We start from the raw sequence: 24705 nt of genomic DNA, 5'->3' as shown, positions 1-24705 counted from the left end.
TGTCCTCCACATTTACCCATCTGTGCAGTTAGAACACACACACGTGATTACTAGGGGGCTGTGGATCACACGTGTCCAGAGTGGTGGGCAGCCCTAGCCCAGCACCCAGGTAGCAGTTGGGGTTAGGTGTCTTGCTCAAGGGCACCTCCGTCATGGCCTCAAGCCTGGGAATAAAATCCACGACCCTACGGTCACAAGACCAGTTGCCACAGGACCATTACTGCCAATGTGGTCTTCTGCTGCTGTAGCCCATCCGCCTCGAGGTTCGACGTGTTGTGTGTTCAGAGATGCTCTTGTGCCTCAGTTGTAACGACTGTTTTGAGTTACTGTTGTCGTTCCAATAGCTCGAACCAGTCTGGCCAGTCTGGCATCAACAACCACGCCATGTTCAAAGTCACTTAAATCACCTTTCCTTCCCATTCTGAGACTCGGTTTGAACTGCAGCAGATGCTGTGAGTGTGAATGAGATCAATGGTTTAATTCCTTTAGGATTTAAGAGTTCAAGTAAGGGTTTTTATCATCAAGTCAAAAAAATTAAATTTGTTTATTGACAAAATATGAAAACATATGGAAATATTCACAATCATGAGAAATCTGGCATATTGCCAGGAATCCCTCAGAAAATCAGAAAACTTAAATTTATCTATTATAGTTAACATCTGCATGATCCAAGAATTGATGTACAATTAACCCATTGTTTCAATCATTTATTCTCTTTAAATCAATACTAATATTCATACATTTATGTACAGGGCCCCCCAATATGGTGACTGGGTTGTTATGACCACTACATTCCAGTATACCTCAGTGTTAGGGTGGTAAGATGTACAATCTTTGGAGCGGAGGCAGAACTGAAAATAAATTCCTATTAATTTGCTTGTTCTGCTTAGCAAAGAGAAAGGCAATTTTTTTTCCTGTCGAGAAGACTCTAGAGATTCAAAAGTTCATAATTTAGAATGAAATCTGTGAACTCTCAAAACATGATACCTTCAGAGTAAAGTTAACTAGGAGCAGTGGGGGAGGAACCTGGAGTCACAGGAATTTAGGCACAGGAAGTGAGTTCTTTCCACAGCCACAGACCTGGACTCCCACTTCATATCATGACGCAGGACTGAACAATCCAGGCTCTCCAACTCGAAGGTCCAGATCTCCATTAGAAAGATTCCAAGAGGGAGGCTGCTAGCCCAAAACGTCTGGCTTCACAGGAAGTCATACAGGTACCTCACAATGTCGAAATTCACAGTTCTAACAAGAAGAAAAAGTATGAAAAGTCATCATAAAACAAATTTTTTTAGTATACACTTGAAAAAAAATTAAACAAAAAAAATCATGACTCGTGCATCCTCCACACACACACACACACACACACCTGGAGATTGCGAGGATGAAGTCGAGAGAGACAGCACACTTGTATTTTGGTGTGTCCAGCTGGTCGTCATGTCCTATATGAGTAAGAAGCTGCAGGGTGACCAGAGAGGAGATCTGTGGGAGAACGCTGCAGTTAAAACACGCTAGAGGAATTCATACACCTAGACTATATCCTACATGCATAAATTAATATATGATTATTTCTGATTCTGTTGTGTGTTAAATGTTACAGATTTACACTTAAGGTTTATGACAGATGCTTTTATAATGTCCATCTCTGGACTGCATCATGGTGATGTGTAGGACGTGTCTCTGTGGAAGAACACATCAAGGTCAAATGGTTTCCTGGGTGTAGGACTGAAGAGTCATCCACTCATCCCCCCCCCCCCATCTCTCCTCTAGCTGACATTAGGCTAGCACAGACATGGGCAAACTACGGCCTGTTAAGCTTTTTAATCCGGCCCGCAAACTTGTCCAAATGATTCTAAAAGCCTCATTAATTCCCCCTTTTCACCCTTTCCCGTGCAATACCCTCGTTTCCCCACTAGTCCAGACATGTTGGAGTTGGAGTGTAACTTTCCTGCTGCTGTTTCTGCCCTTCAGTAAAAATGAGCAGACCAAAAGAAAAGAAGAGTGCAGGGTGTTTAAAAAGGAGTGAACAGCAAAATATTTTTTTCACTGAGGTCCGATCAACGGCTCCATGTCTGATATGCCAAGAAACAGCTGCAGTTTTCAAAGAATAACAATATCAGCCGCCACTTTGCTACGCAGCACGTAAGCTACGCTAGCAAGCGGTCAACAGAGGAAGCGGCTACTGTTCAGAGGTTGGCAGTTTCTCTACTGTGTTATGAAAAAAATGCATATGGAAAGTTTGGAGGAGCTTCTTTTAATTAAGCTCAATGTGAGCATTTACGCACAGCAGGGGTTCAGTATTAAGGGGTACAGTAGCTTCATTAACACGCCACACATCACCCCTTTCTAGTTTCTGCTGGTGGCAGGATATTTAATGCAGTCTATCTCTCAGGACAATCCGTCCGTGATTTTGCGGGGTTTAAACAATTAGAAATTTGAGCGTGAGTATTTTGTTAGGTAATAATACATTTTGAATGTTGAAAGCGTTCCAGTGATCTTTTTCCAGTAAATGTTGATTTCATTAACATACACCTTCAATTGAAATGCATAAAAATAATAAATTAAAGTGTGTGTCCAAATGTTCCTGACTGGCCCCTCTGTCAAATTTTTGAACCCACTGTGGCCCGCAAGTCAAAAAGGTTTTCCCACCCCTGGGCTAGCACCTTCATGTGCACAGAAACATTGAGATCAATAGTCTCCTGAGTCACAGTCCAATCATTTGACCATATGATAAAAATGTCTTGCTAAATGTGAAACTAATATTTAGGGGTGACCTGCAATAGTCGCTGATTCGACTATAGTCGACTATACCCCCTAGTCGACTATGAACGTCATAGTTGAATGTACCATTCTAACTGCATGGGAGTGCCCAAGGATGCAGCTAAGAATTAGTTGTTACATGAAATGTCTTTGTTTTTGTTATATATAGCATTTTGTCAAATAAAATCCTAAGTTCTGTTAATAAATATTTTTAAATGATGTGTGCGCATTAACAATAGGCATCTTCCTTACTACACATTAATAAATCACACCCTGCAGTTGCACAATCCAAATGAGCGGAGCTGAACATGCTACAAGATAGTCAGCATCTGCCGAGATTGTAATGTCTACTAAAAAAAAAAAAAAAAAAAAAAAACTACTAAAAAAGATAAAGATGAATCAAACAAAGTGCAAGTTATGTCATCAACGTCTTTCATTTCACATGACAACAACCAACATGGCATACCATTTAAAATGCGTAAGGCGGGGGAAAAAAAAAAAAAAAAAAAAAAAAAAAAAACACAACAGTTCAGCCGTTTGTCGTTTCGGTCGTGTCGTCTCGTCGTGGTGCATCTCGGCAAGTAGGACTATAAACATTTTTTGTTGTTGTTTGCTTTTTAAACCCCGTTACTTGAACCTTTATTTATAATTTTTTTTTGCTCTGTTGTGGCAAATTGTTTTCATATTTTCAAGCAGGCATATTTTATTTAAAATATTTTTGACATTTTGCAGTGCCTGTCAAAGTTCGATATGCGCACTGACTGACTTTTTGTTCTCTAACGTTTCATTAAAAAATAAATAAGTAAGTAAATAAATAAATAAAAGCTGAATAAAGCCAACCTACCATGTTTATTCATTTATCGGAGTGTTTTAGGTTTTTACTTTGAAGTGGAAAAAAGTCCTGAATGAGAACGGGATCCCGTTTAAGGCGCTCTCGGAAAAAAACCCCTGATTCGACTATTAGTCGACTAAAGGGAAAATCTGACGAATCAGATTCAACTATGAAAAACTTTAGTTGAATACACCTCTACTAATATTTATCAAATTTTTGGTCATAAGCAACTACATGTTTAAACACCAATAAAAAAAAGTGATACTTTGACCAAAATTATATATTATGCACTGGAATGTAAAATTACCATAATTAAGAATGACTAAGAACACCACAGAAGAAAGACTAGAAGGACAGATCAATAAATAATAACTAAACGCATTTTGAAGGTGACATTTATATGATGTGGCTTTCTGCAATATAAATATTGTATAGAGCAATACTGTGAATAAGTTAAGACTGCTAGATCCTCCAAAGTGACACTTTGCATGGGAAAACCAATAAACAGCAGGGGGGGGGGGGGGGGGGGGGGAGGAGGGAGAAAAAAGGCATAATTGGGTAAATTTAATCTTGTCAAAGCCAACCAATATGAAGTTAATATTAGCAGCATTATTTTACTCCCCGTAACCATCCAAGGACCTTGATGAGATGGAAGTACCTGGGAGAAGACGCTGGCTGTTGGTGCCACTCTGCTGTCAACCACACTGTAGAATATGGCCAACAGTCTGTCCAGAGGAAACGGTTTGGGTCCCAACAGATGATTACTGGTCTGGAAGAGAGGAAGGACATGGGGACATTTTGACAGGATGAAATGGAGGAGAGAATAAGAGGGTGTGTTCACACCTGGGACCAACATACAGTTTGAAGATCATCACAAATGGGCGTCTGAGGAATGATGGTCACCAATCACTACTGTAGCTACTGTCGTATTTAAATTATGTCACCAATCACTACTGTAGCTACTGTCATATTTAAATTATGTCCACCATGCAGGTCCAAGGTTCAATGTATCAGAGATGTCAAAGACGTGATTGAGCGCTCACCATGGTCACATCTTCATAGGCATGATCACCTAAATGGCATTGGCTCTAAATGGCATTGACACTAGAATCTGTTCACAAGGGTATTTAACAATGACCACTTGTGCTAGGATCACCCAAGCTGGATGTTATTACCACATACGAAAGGGCTTTGTGCAAAATGAAGCATTCTTCAATTATGAGGCCGATATTTTAAAGGAGTGAGAGAGATCTGAGAGATTAATTAGCCTAAATAGAAGAGGTTCATGTGCTTAAGACACTCACCTTTTCATGTTTCTTCAAGAAGTTGGTTTTCTTTATTTTCCCATGATGCTGTCATAAAGAGACACATGTTTAATTGCCTCATATTCATGACAGAGGGATAAAACATTTGACGATGTTTAAAGATCCCAGTCTATGCATTCAGCCAACACACCTAAATACACAGCTCAAAACCTAGTTACATTTAACGCTAACAGCAGTGGCTTCTTTCCTCAGCCCTGCCCGTTTTACTACCTACAGTTTACCACACCAGCGTTCCTCAAGAAAAGCAAGTTGCATGTTCTAAATCTGAATGTTGCATGAAGACCTTAAACCAAGATGCAGAGAGGAGAGATGACCTTGATGAAGAAGCGGCGGTCGGTGCGTGCTGGGTTGTAGGAGGCCAGGTACGCCGCCATTAACAGGAACTTGGAGTAATACGGCAACTCCACGTGAGTGTGTGCAGACAAACCTACGGAGAGGAGATGTGTGACGGGCCAACACAGAGCTGATCCCTACAATGAGCACCGTGGAGAAGATACAGAACCTATGCTTAAAATTGAAGGGTCTCCTGTTGGTTCAATAATAAAAAAGCTCCCCTGTTATTTTCTAGATATTTACCACAGGAATTGTACAGACACACAAGCCAACTGCATTTCATGACGATACAAATGCTGCTTTAAGCGCGACTAATGCTTCCAATGCAATACATAAAGAGATCCCAACAGTAAACACCAATAAATCCAACAGTGAACATCTTGTGCAAGTATATATCCAGATTGGTGGGTGTGCGGAAGTGTCACAATAATAGCTATCCAACGGGAAGATGCAACAGATGTTGAGATTCGCACTCAGAAGAGACTTGATGGAGGAGGGAGTGCTCCAGCACCACTGGGTGTAGCTTACAGCACCCTGGCAGCCCTGCAAAGCTTCAGCAGATGGCTCCAGAGAAAGAGAGAATTGGTCCAGTCCACTGAATTGGGGCCGCACTTGAGTCCACTTCTGTTCCATCTGTGTGGAGTGTGTGTGTGTGTGTGTGTGTGTGTGTGTGTGTGTCCCTACCTCTTAAAGCTGTGGCCTCCTTCTCATCCATCTGCTGCTGCTCCCATTGAACACTGAGGACGTGCACACACACACACACACACACACACACACACGCACACGCTCTAAAGAGTGTCTTAACAACCACAGAGACCTGAACTACACCGTGCCACTCCACACCTGGACACTTCTCTCAGGTACACCGTCTGCATGGCTCTCTTCAGGTGCGGCTCAATCTTCCTCCACAGCTTGTGCGTGTCACTCTCCTTGGCTGGGAAGGTGCAACAATTCACAGTTTGAAGCACAAAGTACTACATTTCACAACAGCAAGCAACTGATTAAAACCCTCGCAAAGACGTAACCACTGTAAATTAACCTGCCACTACAGTATCCACACATGTATGTGTCATATGGGGATCTGTAATACTCAATACTATTACAACAGTAAGTAAAAGTGTAAAAGAAAATAACTATCATTCTACTGTCAAGTAGCACTGCTTTTATCACAAGCAGGCCTACTTTATGATGCATACATAATTAGGAAGAATATTTAGTGATTGTTTATAAAATGTCATTATACAGAAAAGTCTTCTGAGATGCTTCATGTTTTACCTTCTCCTTTTTCCAAGGGCTCACAGAACTTGGTGAAATTGAGGGCGGCCTGTTTGAGAGCAAAAACCCAAATCACACACATGCCAGTGGGGATAACGACATCCATGCTCTGATGAGAAGGTTGTCCCCTGATAAAACACCACACACTCCTCTATTAGAATCTTGATGGTCCAGCTAGCCCATCACCGCATCTTGGCCATGTGTGTTTTTCTGGCCTTGTGGGGACTTTATTTTGGGGTTATCAAAGGTTTAGGTCCAGGAACAGAAGAATCCAAAATGTATTGACAAATGTAGTTGCTCTAAACAATTTCTATTTATCTACTTCAGGTTCTGCTCTACATTTTGTTTGATGGACTCAAACTGGATGTAGCAAAATGCAGGTTTAGAGAGCAGTAGCACACACGCGCGCACACACACACACACACACATACAAACACGCACAACAGCTTTACACGCTAGAGTGTTTGGCTTGTACCAGGTGTCGGAGCTCCCTCAGGTCCCTGCAGACGGAGTAGAAGACCCCAAGCAGGATGTTGATGTAGGAGGAGTAGAGTTCAGGCGTGTAGGAGGGATGACTGCACAGACACAAGATCTGCTGGAGTTCAGCTGTGGAGCAAACCATATGCACCATTTTAGAATAACGCTGCCCAGTCAAAACTCATTTTCTCTCCAGGTTCCTTTGTTGACATTTAAGAATAACTTCAGAAGTCAAAACAAGTCTTCGCTTCAGATGGTTTTTGTTCAGCCTCTACAGCTGCAGTATTTTGTGGAGACTTTTGCCACTTGCAGTGCGTTTCACCCATGTAGCTGCATACAGCACAAAGTACGTTATACACAGTGGTGGACAGTAACTAAGTAAATGTAATTCGTTACTGTACTTAAGTAACATTTCCATGTATCTGTACTTTACTCAAGTACTTTTATTTGGTAAGACTTTATACTTTTACTTCACTACATTTCAAAGCTAAACTTTTCACTTTTCACTTCGCTACATTTACAGAAACATCTCGTTCCTTTTTCATTTTTAAATCAACGCTTAATAAAATACCGACAGGTCAATGTGTACCGTGTAACAGACTATAACCAATCAGCGCTCAGTAAGAGATTAAGAGTTGTACGCTAATTGGCTGAGGATCTGACATGGCTGCAACAGATGTCTTTGCCCAACACCCCTGGCCTTATTTAGCCGAAATTTTTGAATTCCTCGAAAAGAAAAATGATTCGTATTCCTCCTTTGCATTCCGAAGAACACATCATTTCACGGTCATCATTTATATACTTGCCATCAAACTTGAAAAAACACATCGAGGTAAGTTCGCCATTAGATGAGTACTACCAACAGGGTGGTTAATTATATCACATTGAAATACACTACATTTAACAAATACTTTATCCAAAACAATGTGCTAGTACCCAAATTGCAATCTGTGGAGATGCTAAGCGCCAGTTTAACATAGGAAACTCCCACATCAAACGTTAAAGCCGGGGACACGTACATGCAAATTTGGTCAAGCGAAGCGAACTTCGCAATTAATTCCTATGAGGGAGGCAAAGGCAAGTAAATATGAGCGAAGTGAAGCAAAATTATTAAAATTATTATTAAAAATTATTATCAGTGTTGGGGGGGCGGGACGGCGGAATGTTTGTAAAATGTTGGCGGGGGGATTGGCGGCGGCGGCGGCGAATGTAAATTGTTGCACACAAATTAAGTATTATATCGCGATCGATTGATCGATCGCCGGTGGTTGGCGCCAGAGCGAACTAGTAACTCATTGAATCATATATGTGGATCAGAGGTAAATAAAATAGATTTTTTTTCAGTGTGAGAAATCGGATGTATGTCGTGTGAGCGTGTGAAGACAGTCTCTGGTGAAGACAGTCAGTGCGTGTGTCTCACACTCATTGCGTGAGTTGGCAACCCTGATTATTATTAATTATTCGGCCAAGTTTAATATTATGAGTTCAGTTGGTTGGGCTGCACACAGTTCTAGTTCTAGGTGCTAGAGCTTCTAGCTTCCCTGTCCCGCCATGTGGTGGACAACGTAGAACCTCAGAAAAAGTCCCCCAAGCTGGACTGAAGTGACCGGTTCGAAATTATTGTTCTGTTTGGTGGTGAATTATGTTTTCATATTAAACGGTGTGTCTACTTGTCTACCTTTCTAGTGTGAATTATTAATATGGATAAAGTTTGGAAATGAATGTCGTGAGGATAATATAGGCTAGTTTTGTGTATTTTGTGTTTGCTAGGCAAATGTAAGGTTTCCTGTTCACCTGTTGATCGAGTAGGCCTAGGGGTTTTGATGTGACGCTAAGAAAACAAAAGGTTTTTACTTTTACTTTTAATACTTAAGTATTTTTGAAGGCAGATACTTTTGTACTTCTACTCAAGTAAAAAATTGAGGTGAATACTTTTACTTGAGTAATATTCAATGCAACGTAACTGTACTTTTACTCAAGTACATAATTGGTGTACTTCGTCCACCACTGGTTATACATAACCGAATGGTCCGATTACTTTTGAGAATGTGATTTGTCATATGGGTATTGAACATATTTCTGAAGAGGTCCTTGGCTCTTTCCAGAATGTACTAAAACATGACACAGACCAATGGTGAAGGAGAAACAGGAAAACATAATTCTAACAGTCCATATGTTAGGGATGCACCAAAGTGAACATTACATTAGTGAACAAAAAAACATTTGGCCGAATACCAAACATGGTTTTTTATTAGTTTTGCCACTTTTACAAAATGGCATAAATTAAGAAGGGCAGTCAAAAGTTTGGACACACTCACTGTTTTTTAAGTATTTTCAACATAAAAAACCGGGAAGATGCCAAACCAATGAAAGAATAAACTCTAAACAAATGCATTCTTTGAACTAACTATCCTACATTTTGATGACAGCTTTGCATGCTTGGTTGGTGTTCTGTTAACCAGCTCCATAAGCAGTATCTATGATGGTTCTCCATCCAACCTAAAGACATTCTCAGAGACCTTGTAGAGTGAGGGAATAGTTCTGAAATTAAACTGTTTGCTGAAGTTGAATTTAAAATTGTGTTTGTGTTGAGAATTCATTCAATTAATATTCCCAAAATATAAACAAATAAGCATAATCTGTTGCATTAAAATTCCTTGGGTCATTCTCTGATACTTTAAACGTTTAAAGTTACAAGTGCCTCACTTCACGGCTGGGTTTTTATCCCATTGTAGTAAAATTGGGGTTTGTGGTTCTTTATGGAGGATCCAGGCAGTTGAAGCAAGAGAAAGATCGAGAAAAAAACAGTGCACAACAAGAGAAAGTGAGTGAGTGAGTGAGTGGATAAGCTGTAATGTTGATAAGCTGTAATGTTGATAAGCTGTAATGATTGTTAACACAGCAACTCTGATGCAACTCGAATGCTTGAACCTGAACAGTATCTGGGAAACTTTGGCTGTTGTGCTTACACTAGACAAGTTAAGCTTTAGCCCCACAGCTAACCATTAAATCATCCACTCTGATTCACATTCACGACATCATTAAAAGCGTTCGGTATAAAACTTCTGCTTTTTCACTTATTTGGACAAACACCAAACTTTCGACCGAATAATTTTGGTTGCTGAATATTGGGTGCATCCCTAATACATGAAGAACACCTGCACTTGACCCGAGAGATGTGACAGCATCACACATTTGATTTGATCCCTCAAACACAGTATGCTCTGCTCCTTTTACCCAAGAACTGTAGCACAGCGAAAAACAAAGAATTAGATGATTTTGAAGTACGGTTAGCGCCGGAGCTCCTGCTTCCAAGTTCCAATGATGCATACGTAGCATCTGTCAATAACTAAAATACAATTAAAATCTAATTTAAAAAACCAATTTAGCAGCCATAACAGCTGCACACTGCTTAATGTGAACAGCCTGTTCTATCAGGCGTTCCTTACTCAGGATGTGTGTTTAATAATAATAAACAGGTGGGGTGTGCCTACACCTTTATGGAGAAGTTATGACCCTGATTAGCAGAGCCAGATATGTTTGAGCAGGTGGAAGCCCAATGAGCACTGAACGCTAGGACCAGCAGCACTGAAGCGTTGCATTACCTTTCGTGTAATCGGGGAAGTGCAGTAGCAGAGGTTCCAAGCAACCCGTGCTGGGCCGAAACTTGTCCCACACGATCTCACTGAGCAGGATCACCGTCACGTTGTCATCCACCTGCCACAGTGTCCAGATTGGTCAGCGAGCCCAGAATACCCAGTCTCACTCACATAGGTGCTGGACACGTTCCCAAAGGTTACGCCAACCAGCTTTACATGAGCTTAGACTGTGCAGCACCACAAGCAATAGGTACACTACACATTTAAAATCCTAACAGATCACGAAACTGGGAGGTGTATCAGACTTCCCCACTGATTTTATAGACATTTATGTCGACTGAAAAACCAGAGATCACAAACTAAAACTATATGACTAGAAATCATGCACAGCCCAACTTAGACAAACCAACTGGAACACAAACTCAAAACTCTTCCTAGGAGACAGTAAAACAAATAGAGGTGCAACAGTTGGAGTGAACACTAAGGGCAAAACTGCAGTGGAGTGGGAGAGGGTCTGGAGACAGACACGTTTGCAGAAGGTACTGTAACCACAACACAGCCATAGAGCCGTAGAGTGGAATTATAAACAGGAATCAATCAGTTTATCTCTCCCATAATTCAAACATGTAAACATGAAATACTTTAACAATAAAATAAACAATGTTAACAATAGGACAGCCAACACAAACTAAGCCCGATTATGAACTTCTGCGGTAAAAGATGTTTAAACTAAAATCAGGTCCTATTCATTATCGAAGAAATGTTCCATGTTATGGTACATATTTGGGAAAACCCTGTAGACAGGTCAGTCCTCACTGGACTGAACAGAGTACAGACTAAGATTAAAGACTAAGACTAAAGGGAGAGACCCCTAACCCATTCTCTGGGAACCTCCAGCCAGCCCACACTCTCCTCCCAAGACCATAACTGAGCTTGTTTATCGAGGGCTGTGAAACACTAGCGTTCCCCAGGGACTGGATCAGGATCTACAGGACTACATTAAGAAACTATCTTCATACCAGTTCTTGATCTACTCGGGATCTACAGGACTACATTAAGAAACTATCTTCATACCAGTTCTTGCAGTCGCAGGAGACCAGGCAGCAGATTGGCCTCCATATTTCTGAGCTGCTCTGCGTTTTCCAGAACCTACAAAGCACAGCAACGTATTTTTATACCTTCCATATTTCTGATCTACTGGAAGTAGTGAAAGCTGCTGCTCTCCAGGTAGCACAGCCATTTAAACTATAGACATGCACTTGGGGGAAAACATGCACAAAAACTAAAGGTCAAGCTACAGTTACAGTTCAGTGGTGTGCAGGGCCTTGAACATTTATATTCCAACTCTGCAATGTCCTTAATTCTCTCACCCTATATGCCCTTCTGCTAAGTGCCCTCCCTAGGAACAGACACATGCGCTCCTAATTGAGGCTTTAACTTAATCTCAGATGAGGTCATTTGAACAGATGAGCATCTGGTCTGCAGGATATACATATAGAGAAACTATTATACAACTGCTGGTGGAGATTTTTTTACTTGCTGTTAGTTTTCCTTTTGTCTTGGGGTACAAGGTCTTCATTCTTAGCTGACCCTTTCTGTGATACAGCATGTACCTCTGCATGTGTCTGTGTAAAATCCACCTGCTTTAAATATGAAAATCTTCAGATACACTGAATACAGAACTGAATATTTTCAATGTGCCTAACCAGGACGGCTATAGCTGTGAAAAAGGCGAGCCGAAACACACTCACTATGTAGCGGGTCTGATTAGCAGGTTCCTCTGAGCTCATCTGCCTGTATACCCGCACAAAGTCAGACAGGGAAGGGCAGCGTGGGAGGAGAGAGGGTGCTTCTGGGCCGAACAAGGCCATCAACACCTGCTCGAAGAGCAACGCTCCCGAGAAACACTCCACACAGCTCACAGCCGCATGAGGGAGCTACAGAAAGAGTCACAGTCACACATGGTTTTTTTTGGTGAGTTTTCCCATTATCAGATGACAAGCTCATATTTGGAACGGTTCTCAGCCGAGGCACACACCTGCAGTTCTGTGAGTATGGTAAGAACCACATGACTCTTCCCTGTGGATCTGTGGCCGTAGATGAAGACTGATGGATAGCTGTATTGCTGAGGCTGTTGGTAGAGAACAGCACAGAACAGACCATGGGCACCGACAAACACAAAGTCAAACTCTGCAAGTATGTTAGCAGAAACTACGGTATCAAAGCAAGCCTAGCAATACAAGATCATATGATGAACATCAGACACGTTCAATACAGGATCCACTGAATCACTGCATAAAAATACAGAATGACCAGCAACAAGACTTGATTAGGCTACTACTATATGTTAAATGGGTTTTATGTGTGTTATCGTCTGGATAATTAATAATCTTTAGTAGCCGACATATGTTGTAGGAAACCTAGTTATGATGATTATACTAAAGTGTGAAACAGATATGGGCTTTTAAATATTTCTAGAACTAATGCTGGTTCAAACCTAAACTACAAATTTCTACCAAGTCTCTGATAAATGTCCTCATTTCTCTTTAAATGTAAGAAACATGAAGGAACGTGTTCCTGTATTGAGATGTTCCAGTAGGTCATGTTCTTGTGGAACATGAAGGTACGTGTTGTATTGTGGAGATGTTCCAGTAGGTCATGTTCTTGTGGAATATGAAGGAACGTGTTCCTGTATTGAGATGTTCCAGTAGGTCATGTTCTTGTGGAATATGAAGGACCGTGTTGGTGTATTGAGATGTTCCAGTAGGTCATGTTCTTGTGGAACATGAAGGAACGTGTTGCTGTATGGAGATGTTCCAGTAGGTCATGTTCTTGTGGAACATGAAGGAACGTGTTGCTGTATGGAGATGTTCCAGTAGGTCATGTTCTTGTGGAATATGAAGGAACGTGTTGGTGTATTGAGATGTTCCAGTAGGTCATGTTCTTGTGGAATATGAAGGAACGTGTTGGTGTACTGAGATGTTCCAGTAGGTCATGTTCTTGTGGAATATGAAGGAACGTGTTGCTGTATGGAGATGTTCCAGTAGGTCATGTTCTTGTGGAACATGAAGGAACGTGTTGCTGTATGGAGATGTTCCAGTAGGTCATGTTCTTGTGGAATATGAAGGAACGTGTTGCTGTATGGAGATGTTCCAGTAGGTCATGTTCTTGTGGAATATGAAGGAACGTGTTGGTGTACTGAGATGTTCCAGTAGGTCATGTTCTGTGGTCTGGTGTGGACCCACCTCGCCCATCAGCGCCAGCAGCGCGCCCGCCTGCTCCTCCCTGCACACCAGGCCTCCCTTCACACGACCCAGCTGTGACTCGGGGTAGCCGGCACACTGCAGCACGGACGGCATCCTGCACGGAGAATGAACGTGAACACGTCCCGGTATAAACGAGGACGAACAGCCACGTCACTGCACGCTGTAACTACGTTATACTTCACACCGCCGTTAGCAGGCGGCTAATTACACCGCCGCAGGAACAACACAGCTAAGTTAACTGTGGTCATGTAAAGCTACTAGATATCTATTAACTCAACAATATCATTGGAAGTCAGTTATATAACAACACCGCACACGAACGCAGTATTACCTCGTATTCAAAACACCTGCTGTCACAACGTGGACGAAAACTCAGCAATAACACGTCGCTCTAGTTTCGCGCGTTTTCTACATACCGACTACGTCACGTCCGGTATATGGGACTTGTAGTTCTTGATTGTAGTCTATTGTTCTTCCTGAATGAATCCCCTACTGTGTGTAGTAGTATGTTTATCAGGACAGTACCGACCACATTTTAAAACTCGTATAAATGGTAAATATTATGAAACGAAAAATCATGAACCATTCGATTTATAATAACCATTTTTAAACTGATAGCTTATAAAAATGATAAATGACTAATTACTAAACAGAAAAATACATAGGATATAGGTGTAACTGGTTAAATAAACAGAGAAACATGATGCTGAAACATTTGTGAAATTATGTCCTAAACCAAGTTAATGTTTTAGAAGATTCTCGGCCTGACAAAAATATACTGAGTTAATGTTATCGATATTCATAAAATACATAAAAAGGAAAAAAAGAATCATATATATATACAACCACTTTTTGAAAGTATAGGCTACTCTGAAAATAATTTCCTCTACAAACGGTATTTTCTTTATTTATTAGAGTATGCTTGTTTTATCGTAAATAGCCTAAAATGAGACGTATTATGTCCCTAATGAAACATTTGCTTATATGCATATATTTCCTCACGTTGCCGAGATATTTCATGAAACGGAATACATATGCCTATTTAAAACCACAATTTCAGTACTTATTTAACGCCAGTTGGTTTAGAAATAGCCCAACTTTGGTGAACCTCTTCAAGTCCCACAGGTGATTTCTTTTTCAGTGAGGTCGTTTAATCTCTTGAAGATATGAGGCGCATGTGAAATGAAGCAGATACACCCATGCGCTGCAGTAAGAGTTATTATATATGATATATATATATATGTAATCACATAAGTGTTATTATATATGATATATATATGTAATCACATAAGTGTTATTATTTATGATATATATATTAGCCTACATGTAATCACATTACAGGTCCGTCCACCACCCCTCCGGTTGAACAGAACCGGGTCAGTGTCAATTTAACAGCTCTCTCCTGTGCAGTTTATGTATTGCTGTGAGACACAGATTCACTTACACGAAGTCGGGCAAGAAAAGCAGATTTTATTCGGGATGTTCTCTCTCGATGAGCCACGTTAAAGTGTTGAATTCGTCTCTCTTTGAGACTGACGTGCGCGGATTAAAGATGAAAGATTAAAGACTTGTGTTCGTATCGTCTAACAGCAGGAAGAGACGTGATGAGGTTGTGTAGTCTCCCTGATGTCTCTGAGATGAGACGGACACGCACCACATGATGCAGGCAGAGTGTCGTCAGCTCACTCTTCTCACTATGATGCCGAGAGCTTCTCACTTACGATCTTTGCCGTGCGAGGAGAATCAGCGCTGAGATGAATGTGTGAGCTGCAGGTGCACAGTGAAGGTACATTATTAATATTACATTCATCTACAGACCAGTGTGTGTGCTACGATTTTCCTTTATCTGAATGATACATAGACGGTACAGACAAACGGTACTGTTATAAATGCGCTAAAATGTGTAATGTAAAATAATGGTTCTGCTGCCCTGGCCGAACCTCGCGTTAGTGTGTGGACCCATCACAGCACACACACGTCCACACCACATGTGTGAAGGAGGAGTGTGTGGTCTCGGAGACAGAACACACAGCGAATGAATCACACACACTCTTGGCAGTCAACGAGGTCGGTCAGCGACTACACGTGTGGACCGTGTGGACAGGTTTGGGTCTGAAGAGGAGCCGAACCCGTGGACCGCCCCCCCCCCCCCCCCCCACTCCAGCTACGATGCTGCCGGCGGCGCAGGCGGCCAAAATCTACCAGACCAACTATGTGAGGAACTCCCGCGCCATCGGGGTCCTCTGGGCCATTTTCACTATTTTGTTTGCCATCGTGAATGTGGTTTGTTTCATCCAGCCGTACTGGATCGGGGACGGGGTGGACACGCCGCAGTCCGGCTACTTCGGCCTCTTCCACTACTGCGTTGGTAACGGGCTGTCCCGCCAGCTCAAGTGTCAGGGCAGCTTCACCGACTTCAGCTCCATCCCGTCGGGCGCCTTCCAGGCGGCGTCCTTCCTCATCGGGACCTCCATGGTGCTGGTTCTGACCTGCATCGGCTGTTTCGCCCTCTTCTTCTTTTGCAGTACGGCCACTGTTTACAAGATCTGCGGGTGGATGCAGCTGGCGGCAGGTGAGTAGCACAATGTTCACATCCAGGTTTAATGAAGTGATATGAACAGACAGGGCGAGAAGATGTAGTCTGACCTTTGGTTTCAGTTCTAGCAATAGCACGTTGAATACATGTAACATGAGTGAGTCCAAGAAATTAAGTGCGGATTTTGAACTTCTAACTTGTTTATTTTTCACTAGTTGGACCTATTCTTAATAACCATATTCTCTTTGAAACAGAACACCATGCAGTGCAAGCAGTTTTAACAGTTAAAACTTTCTTTTCATCCATATTCTTCATTATTTTCTGAATTAGCAACTCTGTATCTGAAGCAGCATCTGTTACGGTCTGTTACATTTTGCTGACATAATGAACTGAAGAAAGTTTGTCACTAGTGAGGCTGTGCACCTGTAGGTTTTATAATTACTGCCTCACTGCGAGCAGCAGCAAGAGTTGTCCTCGAGTTGTCCACAAGTCATCCTTGAGCCGTCCGCGAGCCATCCGCGAGCCATCCGCGAGCCATCCTTGAGCCATCCGCGAGCCATCCATGAGTCCATGAGTTGCTTGCAGAAGGGAGATAAGCAGCTTGTGTTTTTTATGTCCGTGGACATACTATTGCAATTTAGTTCTCACCATAAACACCAGTCCCTAGATGATCTGGGGGAAATTAAAAGTATTTATGTCCTTGCCATTAAAAGAGAATCTGTTTTAATGAGCAAACGTGGTGTTTGTGTGCGCGTTAGCCTTTTAATTCTCTTCAGATAAAAGCAACTGCATGCAGGGTGACAAGCTCTTTCTGCTCAACGCTTCACATGCCCTCCTGGTCATCAAGGACACTGTAGTATGTTTCCAAGCCTTGCCACTGATAAAAAGTACTCACCAAGACATTTTATTACCTTGGATACTGTTGTGGATTGGCCCTCTGAACAGGTTCATGTAAGCAGAGTGAGATATGTATGCAGAGAGGGTCAGTGGGCCAGAGGACGAGACATTGATCTGTAATGATACAGAGGTGCTTTTGGCTGCTGCTGGTCATATTGATCCAAGGACAATATAAAGACCTGCTCGGGGGGGGGGGGGGGGGGGGGGGGGGGGGGGGCAGCCCGAGGGAGTCTGTCTCTTTGGTCCAGTCCAACCAACGGTTCCTGTATCGTACCCCCCATTCTATTATTTCTCTATTTCTCGTTTCTTCATGCATGATTATAACAACTGCTACTCCTGAATTTGCTCATGTACAGAGAATAATTCTCTCTGTGTTCTATCCAACATTGTCTGTGTGTAAATGATCATTTATGTGTGTGCGTGACATATATGAGCCGTTTAGGGACACACATACACGTGGTGATCTGGCATCAGAACATCCAAAAAAATAAGTTCCCAAACAACCCAGAACGCTTTCAAAATGTATGCTGCTTCACCTAGACATTTCAATTTTCTGTCTATATTGAAAAATCCATGGGTATGCTTTTTCCTGCCTTGCTAAAGGGGCTCTGTGTGGGGTTTAAATCTTGAGAACAAACTGCAGACATTATTTGACAGCTGGCTTTTTGCTAACTGTCTGAATGACGTGAGCACTGTGCCTCAGGCATACACTACGGTGTCTGGCCCGCTGGTCTTCTCTCTTCCCCTAATGTCCCCACGCCGCTGTCCCCCTACTGTCCTCCAGCTCTGTCTCTTACACCCATGGCTAAGATTAAATGGTTCTCACCATTTTTCTGGAACCACATAGCATTTGAGGTTTCCTGCTGGCTCACACTGCTGGCTCACACAGGCACCAGCCTGACCCCTGGATTCCAGGACACAATTCAAGGAGCCATTGTATCAAAATGGCTTTTACCCATTGAAATAATCAGAGGTCCTTGAATTCTCCATCGTGCTCTAGTGTGTGCATAAGTGGTCCAAGCTGATGTGAGACGCAATCTGATGAAAGCCATTAATGATAAAAAATGGGCAAATTTTTGCTGGGGCTTTACTAATCCACAGAAAAATCAAGACTTCACACAGTGTGGAAATGAGACCCAGACAGTACCAATATGTCTGTCTGTCTACCTTTCTGCTTGCCAGAAGCCCCATTAGTGCTAAGAGTAGCACCTCTTTCCACCTGTGGTCTGAACTGGACTCTCCTACATCTGGATCAGGTCCCACTGTGTGCATTTGCCTGTATGATCTGATCAGCCCAGACTCATTTCTGTGAAGGAGCCAATGTACAAGATGTAAATATGTAAAGGTTGGCACACTGATTAATGCATTTTAATTATTTATGTGAGGTGGTTTCCCTTGGCACAAAATAAAATGTAGTATGACTCAATGATGGAAAGAGAGGATGTCATACCTGCCAAACCCTCTTCCTGGAGACCTAATGCCCGGAGGTTTGTTTAGCTACCACATTAGTGTAACAATTCAGAGAGGGTCAGAGGTGTGATTTAACAGCTCTATCACATGAGGGTCAGAGGTATGATTTAACAGCTCTATCACATAAGGGTCAGAGGTATGATTTAACAGCTCTATCACATGAAGGTCAGATGTATGATTTAACAGCTCTATCACATGAGGGTCAGAGGTATGATTTAACAGCTCTATCACAGGAGGATCAGAGGTATGATTTAACAGCTCTATCACATGAGGGTCAGAGGTATGATTTAACAGCTCTACCACATGATGGTTAGAAGTATGATTTATCAGCTTTATCACATGAGGGTCAGAGCCAGAGGTATGATTTAACAGCTCTATCACATGAGGATCAGAGGTATGATTTAACAGCTATATCACATGTGGGTCAGAGGTATGATTTAACAGCTCTATCACATGAGGGTTAGAGGTATGATTTAAAGGCTCTACCACATGAGGGTCAGAGGTATAATTTAACAGCTCTATCACCCTATATCTATCAAGTTATTATTAACTGAGGCATCGCCCTAAGGGAAATTTATTAATTATCATTAAAGACTACTTATGGAAGGTTAATCAATATTATCTCAACCTCACTTTAAGACAGAGTCTCAACAGGTATAGGGGCAATTGTGCCAGTTAGAAAAACCTCCTCCAAACAACACATTCAATTAATTAATGAGAAGTTTATTGATGAAGGCTATATTTTTCCAAATTAACTACACCAACCATAGGCATAAAGAGAAAAAGAAAACATAAAAGAAATGGACTGGGACTGCCAGCAGGACGAGCCATAAGATTCTTTTGTAGGTGGAGCCTCTTGGGTGGCCACTCGCCTCTGTCAGTTACCTTAGTAGTAATTCCTTAGTTGATGATTTGAGATAGGACTGGCTAAAAATAATTAATTCCATCACCGACATCTGCTAAAGGGATAGCTTATTTTAATGCAAATGTGTGTAACAAGCAAAACTTAAAGGCTCTTGAGTTAATATTTCCTACTCTAGTTTTTTTTGGAGAGGTTCAGAACTTAAAATTTACATTTTCTCCTAAATCTTAAAAGTTCTCTAAAAGTCATTTCAACCTTTCCTCCAGGAAAAGGCTAACTTTTTCTTATTCTGACATGATGATTTTCCAAGTCTCTTGAGGGGTATTAAATGGACTTAGGCTCTCAATCCAAAATGGCATACTTAGCAATATGCACTAGATTTCAACAAAGTACGTTCGGCTCAACCATTAAAGCAATACGTCCTTTCAGTAGGCGAATGGGCAGTATGCATACAACCTCGTACATACTACATCCACCATATGACGTCACACAATCATAGTTAAATGCTCCAGTTGAATCATGGGATAGGACAGTGTGCTGCAATTGCATAATTAAAAATGGCTCCCGATTCAGTAAGTCATTCTAGTTGGTTATTTGGTTGCATTTGCTACTTTTTCAGCCTCCGTCTGTTTTAGCTAGCTTGCTTGCTAGCGAGATTTAATACTTGTATATTACAGTAAATGTATATGTAAGGCACAAAAATGTAGGTGGGGTGTATTTTACTCTTATCCTTGTAAAAAACAAGTTTCAGATCAATTCAAGTTCCAATGCACAGTGCTTTTATATTGAGCACATAGGGGGAATGGATTTAACCAGAGCCCTGTGAAAAATGGTTCCCCCCTTGTAAATGTAAAGGATGTAAGGTGACAAAATGTGAAAATGTTCAAAGGGTATGAATACTTTCGCAAGCCACTGTATGCCTTTATAGTAATTTAAGGGGGAAACCATTTTTCACCTTAACTATAAACGTTAAAAAAAATTGTCCGTTAAATCCTCTGCTAAAATACATTCTAAACTATATAGATAGAGAGAAAAAACCAAGGCCCAAATGTTATAACTTGTACACATCAGGTGATAACACAGCAGCATGTGACACTGACTGCACATCAAGAAACGAGGCGGCACAGAACGTAGACACAACACAGAACGTAGACACAACACTGAACGTAGACACAACACAGAACGTAGACACAACACGGAACATAGACACAACACTGAACGTAGACACAACACTGAACGTAGACACAACACAGAACGTAGACACAACACAGAACATAGACACAACACTGAACGTAGACACAACACTGAACGTAGACACAACACTGAACGTAGACACAACACGGAACGTAGACACAACGTGGAACGTAGACAAAACACAGAACGTAGACACAACACTGAACGTAGACACAACACAGAACATAGACACAACACGGAACATAGACACAACACAGAACGTAGACACAACACTGAACGTAGACACAACACAGAACGTAGACACAACACTGAACGTAGACACAACACGGGTCTTTTATTCTCAATGAGGCGCAAACAGCGCATGTAGAACATGTAACATACACACATATATGACTCTGGCAAAGACGAGCACGGGACATTGCGTGAAATAGATGAACTACACAATCCCCCAGTGATCACGAGACGAGCCACAGGTGAGACCAATGAACACCCTCACTTACAATTCACCCCCACGGAAATACATATACGGACATAACCAGACGCAGACGACATATACACACACCCAAGAGGGGGGGTCCGGAGCTGTTCCGTGACACAGCAGACAAATGTGAAATTATTTCAAGCATACGCAGTATTGGGGACACAGGGGGAACTGAATTGACCAGTTTACAGGTGTTGAAGGATGTTAATGGGAATGGGAATCCGAAATGGAAAACTGAAGGCAAAAAAGCCGATTGACAAAAGGCTCATAAGAATGTGGAATGTTACACAAACCTATTAAAGAAATTTCTCAGGGCAATCTAGGTCATACCGAGAAGCTCTTGGGTTTGTTTAAATGTACATGGAAACACATCATTCAAGGAAGGATGGAATCTAGTAACTTTTTGGGAACATAGAGTTTTTAGCAAGCATTAAAAAATTGTTGTGGGAGGCAGGATATGCACCCAGTCTCAGCTTCCGACTTTATGACTCATATATGGCCAACTGGAGAGGACAGGAAGACAATTTGGTTCATGTGTCCTTGCAGAAGGCACAAACCTTTTTTTGTTTAAAACTTTACTGCTGTTAATAGCAGTGCAGCTCAGACGTATTGGCACAAGGAACGGCCTGATCATGATAATTTCATGATCTCTTGGGATGTACTGTAAGGTGAGCATGCGATTGGAAGAAGGACTGTCCATACTGCACTACACTCACACTTTCAGTTCAATTCAGTGAAATTCCATTAAGTTGTGAGCTTTATTGCCATAACCATTGCAGTATTGTTAAGCATTTAAATCTATTAATTATTCACATCCATTAATATATCCCTCTCCCAAACAGTTATTGCTATATTTTTCAATGAGGTTCAGTGAACTTCAACATACTCTGGATAGAGCAAGTAGATACTGCACGTGTCACACTGTTCCTGGCAGTTTAACTACAGGAACTCATTCTGTTCTTGGTTGACCCTCTCAACTTGTCCACTTGACCAGGAAGTTCTTCCCTATCTGTGATGTAAAGAGTACCCCAAGTTTAGAGATCCTCTTGCAGACCAAACAGATGGATGACATGCTGGTACAGAGCTAAGTGGAGAGTTAGGAGGGCAACAAAATGGACTGCCTTTGATAAGCAATCAACAACAGAGAGAAGTGTGGCGTTACCTGTAGAGACTGAAGATCAGAGTTTAATGTGATTTCCGACCATGCAACATCATTGAGGTTTGACTTGATAAATGTCATGGTTAAGATCCTACCTGATCCTACCATGGAAGATGGAAGATGAGGGGGTGAGGATGGAGTCCTGACTTGGTCTCCAGCAAGTACTTGTGGCCAGAAACTGAATGTGGTCTTTCATTTCTGCCTTCCTTGACCCTAATGAGGAAGCAGATCTAACTTAGTGAAGTACTTAATGCCTCTAAGCTGCTGTACAGCCATAGTGCCCAGAGGCAGAAGGGGGATACATCAGTGATAAGGCTTTTAAACCCAGATAGTCTCAGCCCATAATCCGTTTGATGAAGAAGTTACTAGCTGGAGCAATGGAGGGAAAGGGGTGCGTGTAACCTTGGGCCTCCTGAATATCTTACTCCACCAGCCAGTCCTCCTCCTGAGAGAGGGGATATACCCTTGGAGAGGAAAGACAACTGGATGGCAGAATCAGTACTTCTGTGAGGGGTGTCGAGGCAAAATTCATACGTGGTCTCTCCGTAATCATATTCATCAGTATTCATATAGGTGTTGATCACTCTTAGTAATAAATGGAATGGCAATCACTTTATTAAGGTATATTGAACATGTTAGGCCTAGTACACGTTGATCAATGTATGCTTTACATGCTTGTAGTCTCTCTCTCTCTCTCTCTCTCTTTCTCTCTCTCTCTCTCTCTCTCTCTCTCTCTCTCTCTCTCTCTTCTCTCTCTTACTATCTATTTCTAGTAGTAAATTGTGTGTGTGAGTACTCCTTGTGAATTGAAGGCAGACAGTCGTGATGGTTTGGGGCCTAGAAAATGATGTGCCTGGCGTCAGTATGGTATATCTGGTGGACTGGAGGAACAAGGAGGCCTTGGCCTGATGACCCTGGCAGGGGAGGGGTGATACCTCACCCCATCACCTCACCTGATACCTCACCCCATCACCTCACCTGATACCTCACCCCATCACCTCACCTGATACCTCACCCCATCACCTCACCTGATACCTCACCCTATCACCTCACCTGATACCTCACCCCATCACCTCACCTGATACCTCACCCCATCACCTCACCTGATGTGATACCTCACCCCATCACCTCACCTGATACCTCACCCCATCACCTCACCTGATACCTCACCCCATCACCTCACCTGATACCTCACCCCATCACCTCACCTCATGTGATACCTCACCCCATCACCTCACCTGATACCTCACCCCATCACCTCACCTGATACCTCACCCCATCACCTCACCTGATACCTCACCCCATCACCTCACCTCATGTGATACCTCACCCCCTCACCTCACCTCATGTGATACCTCACCCCATCACCTCACCTCATGTGATACCTCACCCCATCACCTCACCCCATGTGATACCTCACTCCATCACCTCACCTCATGTGATACCTCACCCCATCACCTCACCTCATGTGATACCTCACACCATCACCTCACCTCATGTGATACCTCACCCCATCACCTCACCTCATGTGATACCTCACCCCATCACCTCACCTCATGTGATACCTCACTCCATCACCTCACCTCATGTGATACCTCACCCCATCACCTCACCTCATGTGATACCTCACTCCATCACCTCACCTCATGTGATACCTCACCCCATCACCTCACCTGATACCTCACCCCATCACCTCACCTGATACCTCACCCCATCACCTCACCTCATGTGATACCTCACCCCATCACCTCATGTGATACCTCACCCCATCACCTCACCTCATGTGATACCTCACCCCATCACCTCACCTCATGTGTTACCTCACCCCATCACCTCACCTCATGTGATACCTCACCCCATCACCTCACCTCATGTGTTACCTCACCCCATCACCTCATGTGATACCTCACCCCATCACCTCACCTCATGTGATACCTCACTCCATCACCTCACCTCATGTGATACCTCACCCCATCACCTCACCTCATGTGATACCTCACCCCCTCACCTCACCTCATGTGATACCTCACCCCATCACCTCACCTCATGTGATACCTCACCCCATCACCTCACCTCATGTGTTACCTCACCCCATCACCTCATGTGATACCTCACCCCATCACCTCACCTCATGTGATACCTCACCCCATCACCTCACCTCATGTGATACCTCACCCCATCACCTCACCTCATGTGTTACCTCACCCCATCACCTCACCTCATGTGATACCTCACCCCA

At 42.5% G+C, this 24705-nt stretch overlaps 2 protein-coding genes across 2 annotated transcripts in view; one reads left to right on the top strand and one right to left on the bottom strand.

Annotated features, from left to right (window-relative positions):
- Positions 1 to 575: 575 nt before the first annotated feature.
- On the bottom strand, positions 576 to 14303 carry orc5 (origin recognition complex, subunit 5). Its single transcript, XM_076989755.1, has 15 exons — positions 14199 to 14303; positions 13847 to 13961; positions 12640 to 12732; positions 12353 to 12538; positions 11676 to 11750; positions 10608 to 10719; positions 7001 to 7131; positions 6526 to 6574; positions 6094 to 6184; positions 5935 to 5987; positions 5232 to 5344; positions 4897 to 4944; positions 4251 to 4361; positions 1370 to 1482; positions 576 to 1245 (listed from the first exon to the last, which is right to left on the bottom strand). Exons 2-15 carry the CDS (start codon positions 13958 to 13960, stop codon positions 1200 to 1202), a joined length of 1335 nt encoding a protein of 444 aa, XP_076845870.1. The 5' UTR covers position 13961; positions 14199 to 14303; the 3' UTR covers positions 576 to 1199.
- Positions 14304 to 15268: 965 nt separating this feature from the next.
- The window catches only part of lhfpl3 (LHFPL tetraspan subfamily member 3), a 38522-nt gene continuing 29085 nt past the window's right edge, over positions 15269 to 24705 (top strand). The window contains exon 1 of the mRNA XM_076989756.1: positions 15269 to 16439. Coding sequence (XP_076845871.1) covers positions 16037 to 16439 — 403 coding nt within the window. The 5' untranslated portion in view covers positions 15269 to 16036. The remainder of the gene's footprint in view (positions 16440 to 24705) is intronic.

This window comes from Brachyhypopomus gauderio, unplaced genomic scaffold (assembly GCF_052324685.1).
Source record: "Brachyhypopomus gauderio isolate BG-103 unplaced genomic scaffold, BGAUD_0.2 sc70, whole genome shotgun sequence".
Lineage (NCBI taxonomy): Eukaryota > Metazoa > Chordata > Actinopteri > Gymnotiformes > Hypopomidae > Brachyhypopomus > Brachyhypopomus gauderio.
The sequence above is the reverse complement of the archived record's forward strand: the minus strand, read 5'-3'. Positions and strand labels throughout refer to the sequence as shown.

What these genes read in the sequence shown, in the direction of transcription:
- orc5 (XM_076989755.1), bottom strand. Translation starts at nt 13,960, where the DNA reads ATGCCGTCCGTGCTGCAGTGTGCCGGCTACCCCGAGTCACAGCTGGGT. An exon ending in CTTCCCCGATTACACGAAAG is followed by an intron (nt 7,132 to 10,607) that starts GTAATGCAACGC and finishes TTTGCTCCACAG; the next exon opens with CTGAACTCCAGCAGATCTTG. An exon ending in GGAGGCCACAGCTTTAAGAG is followed by an intron (nt 5,345 to 5,934) that starts GTAGGGACACAC and finishes TCCTCTCCGTAG; the next exon opens with GTTTGTCTGCACACACTCAC.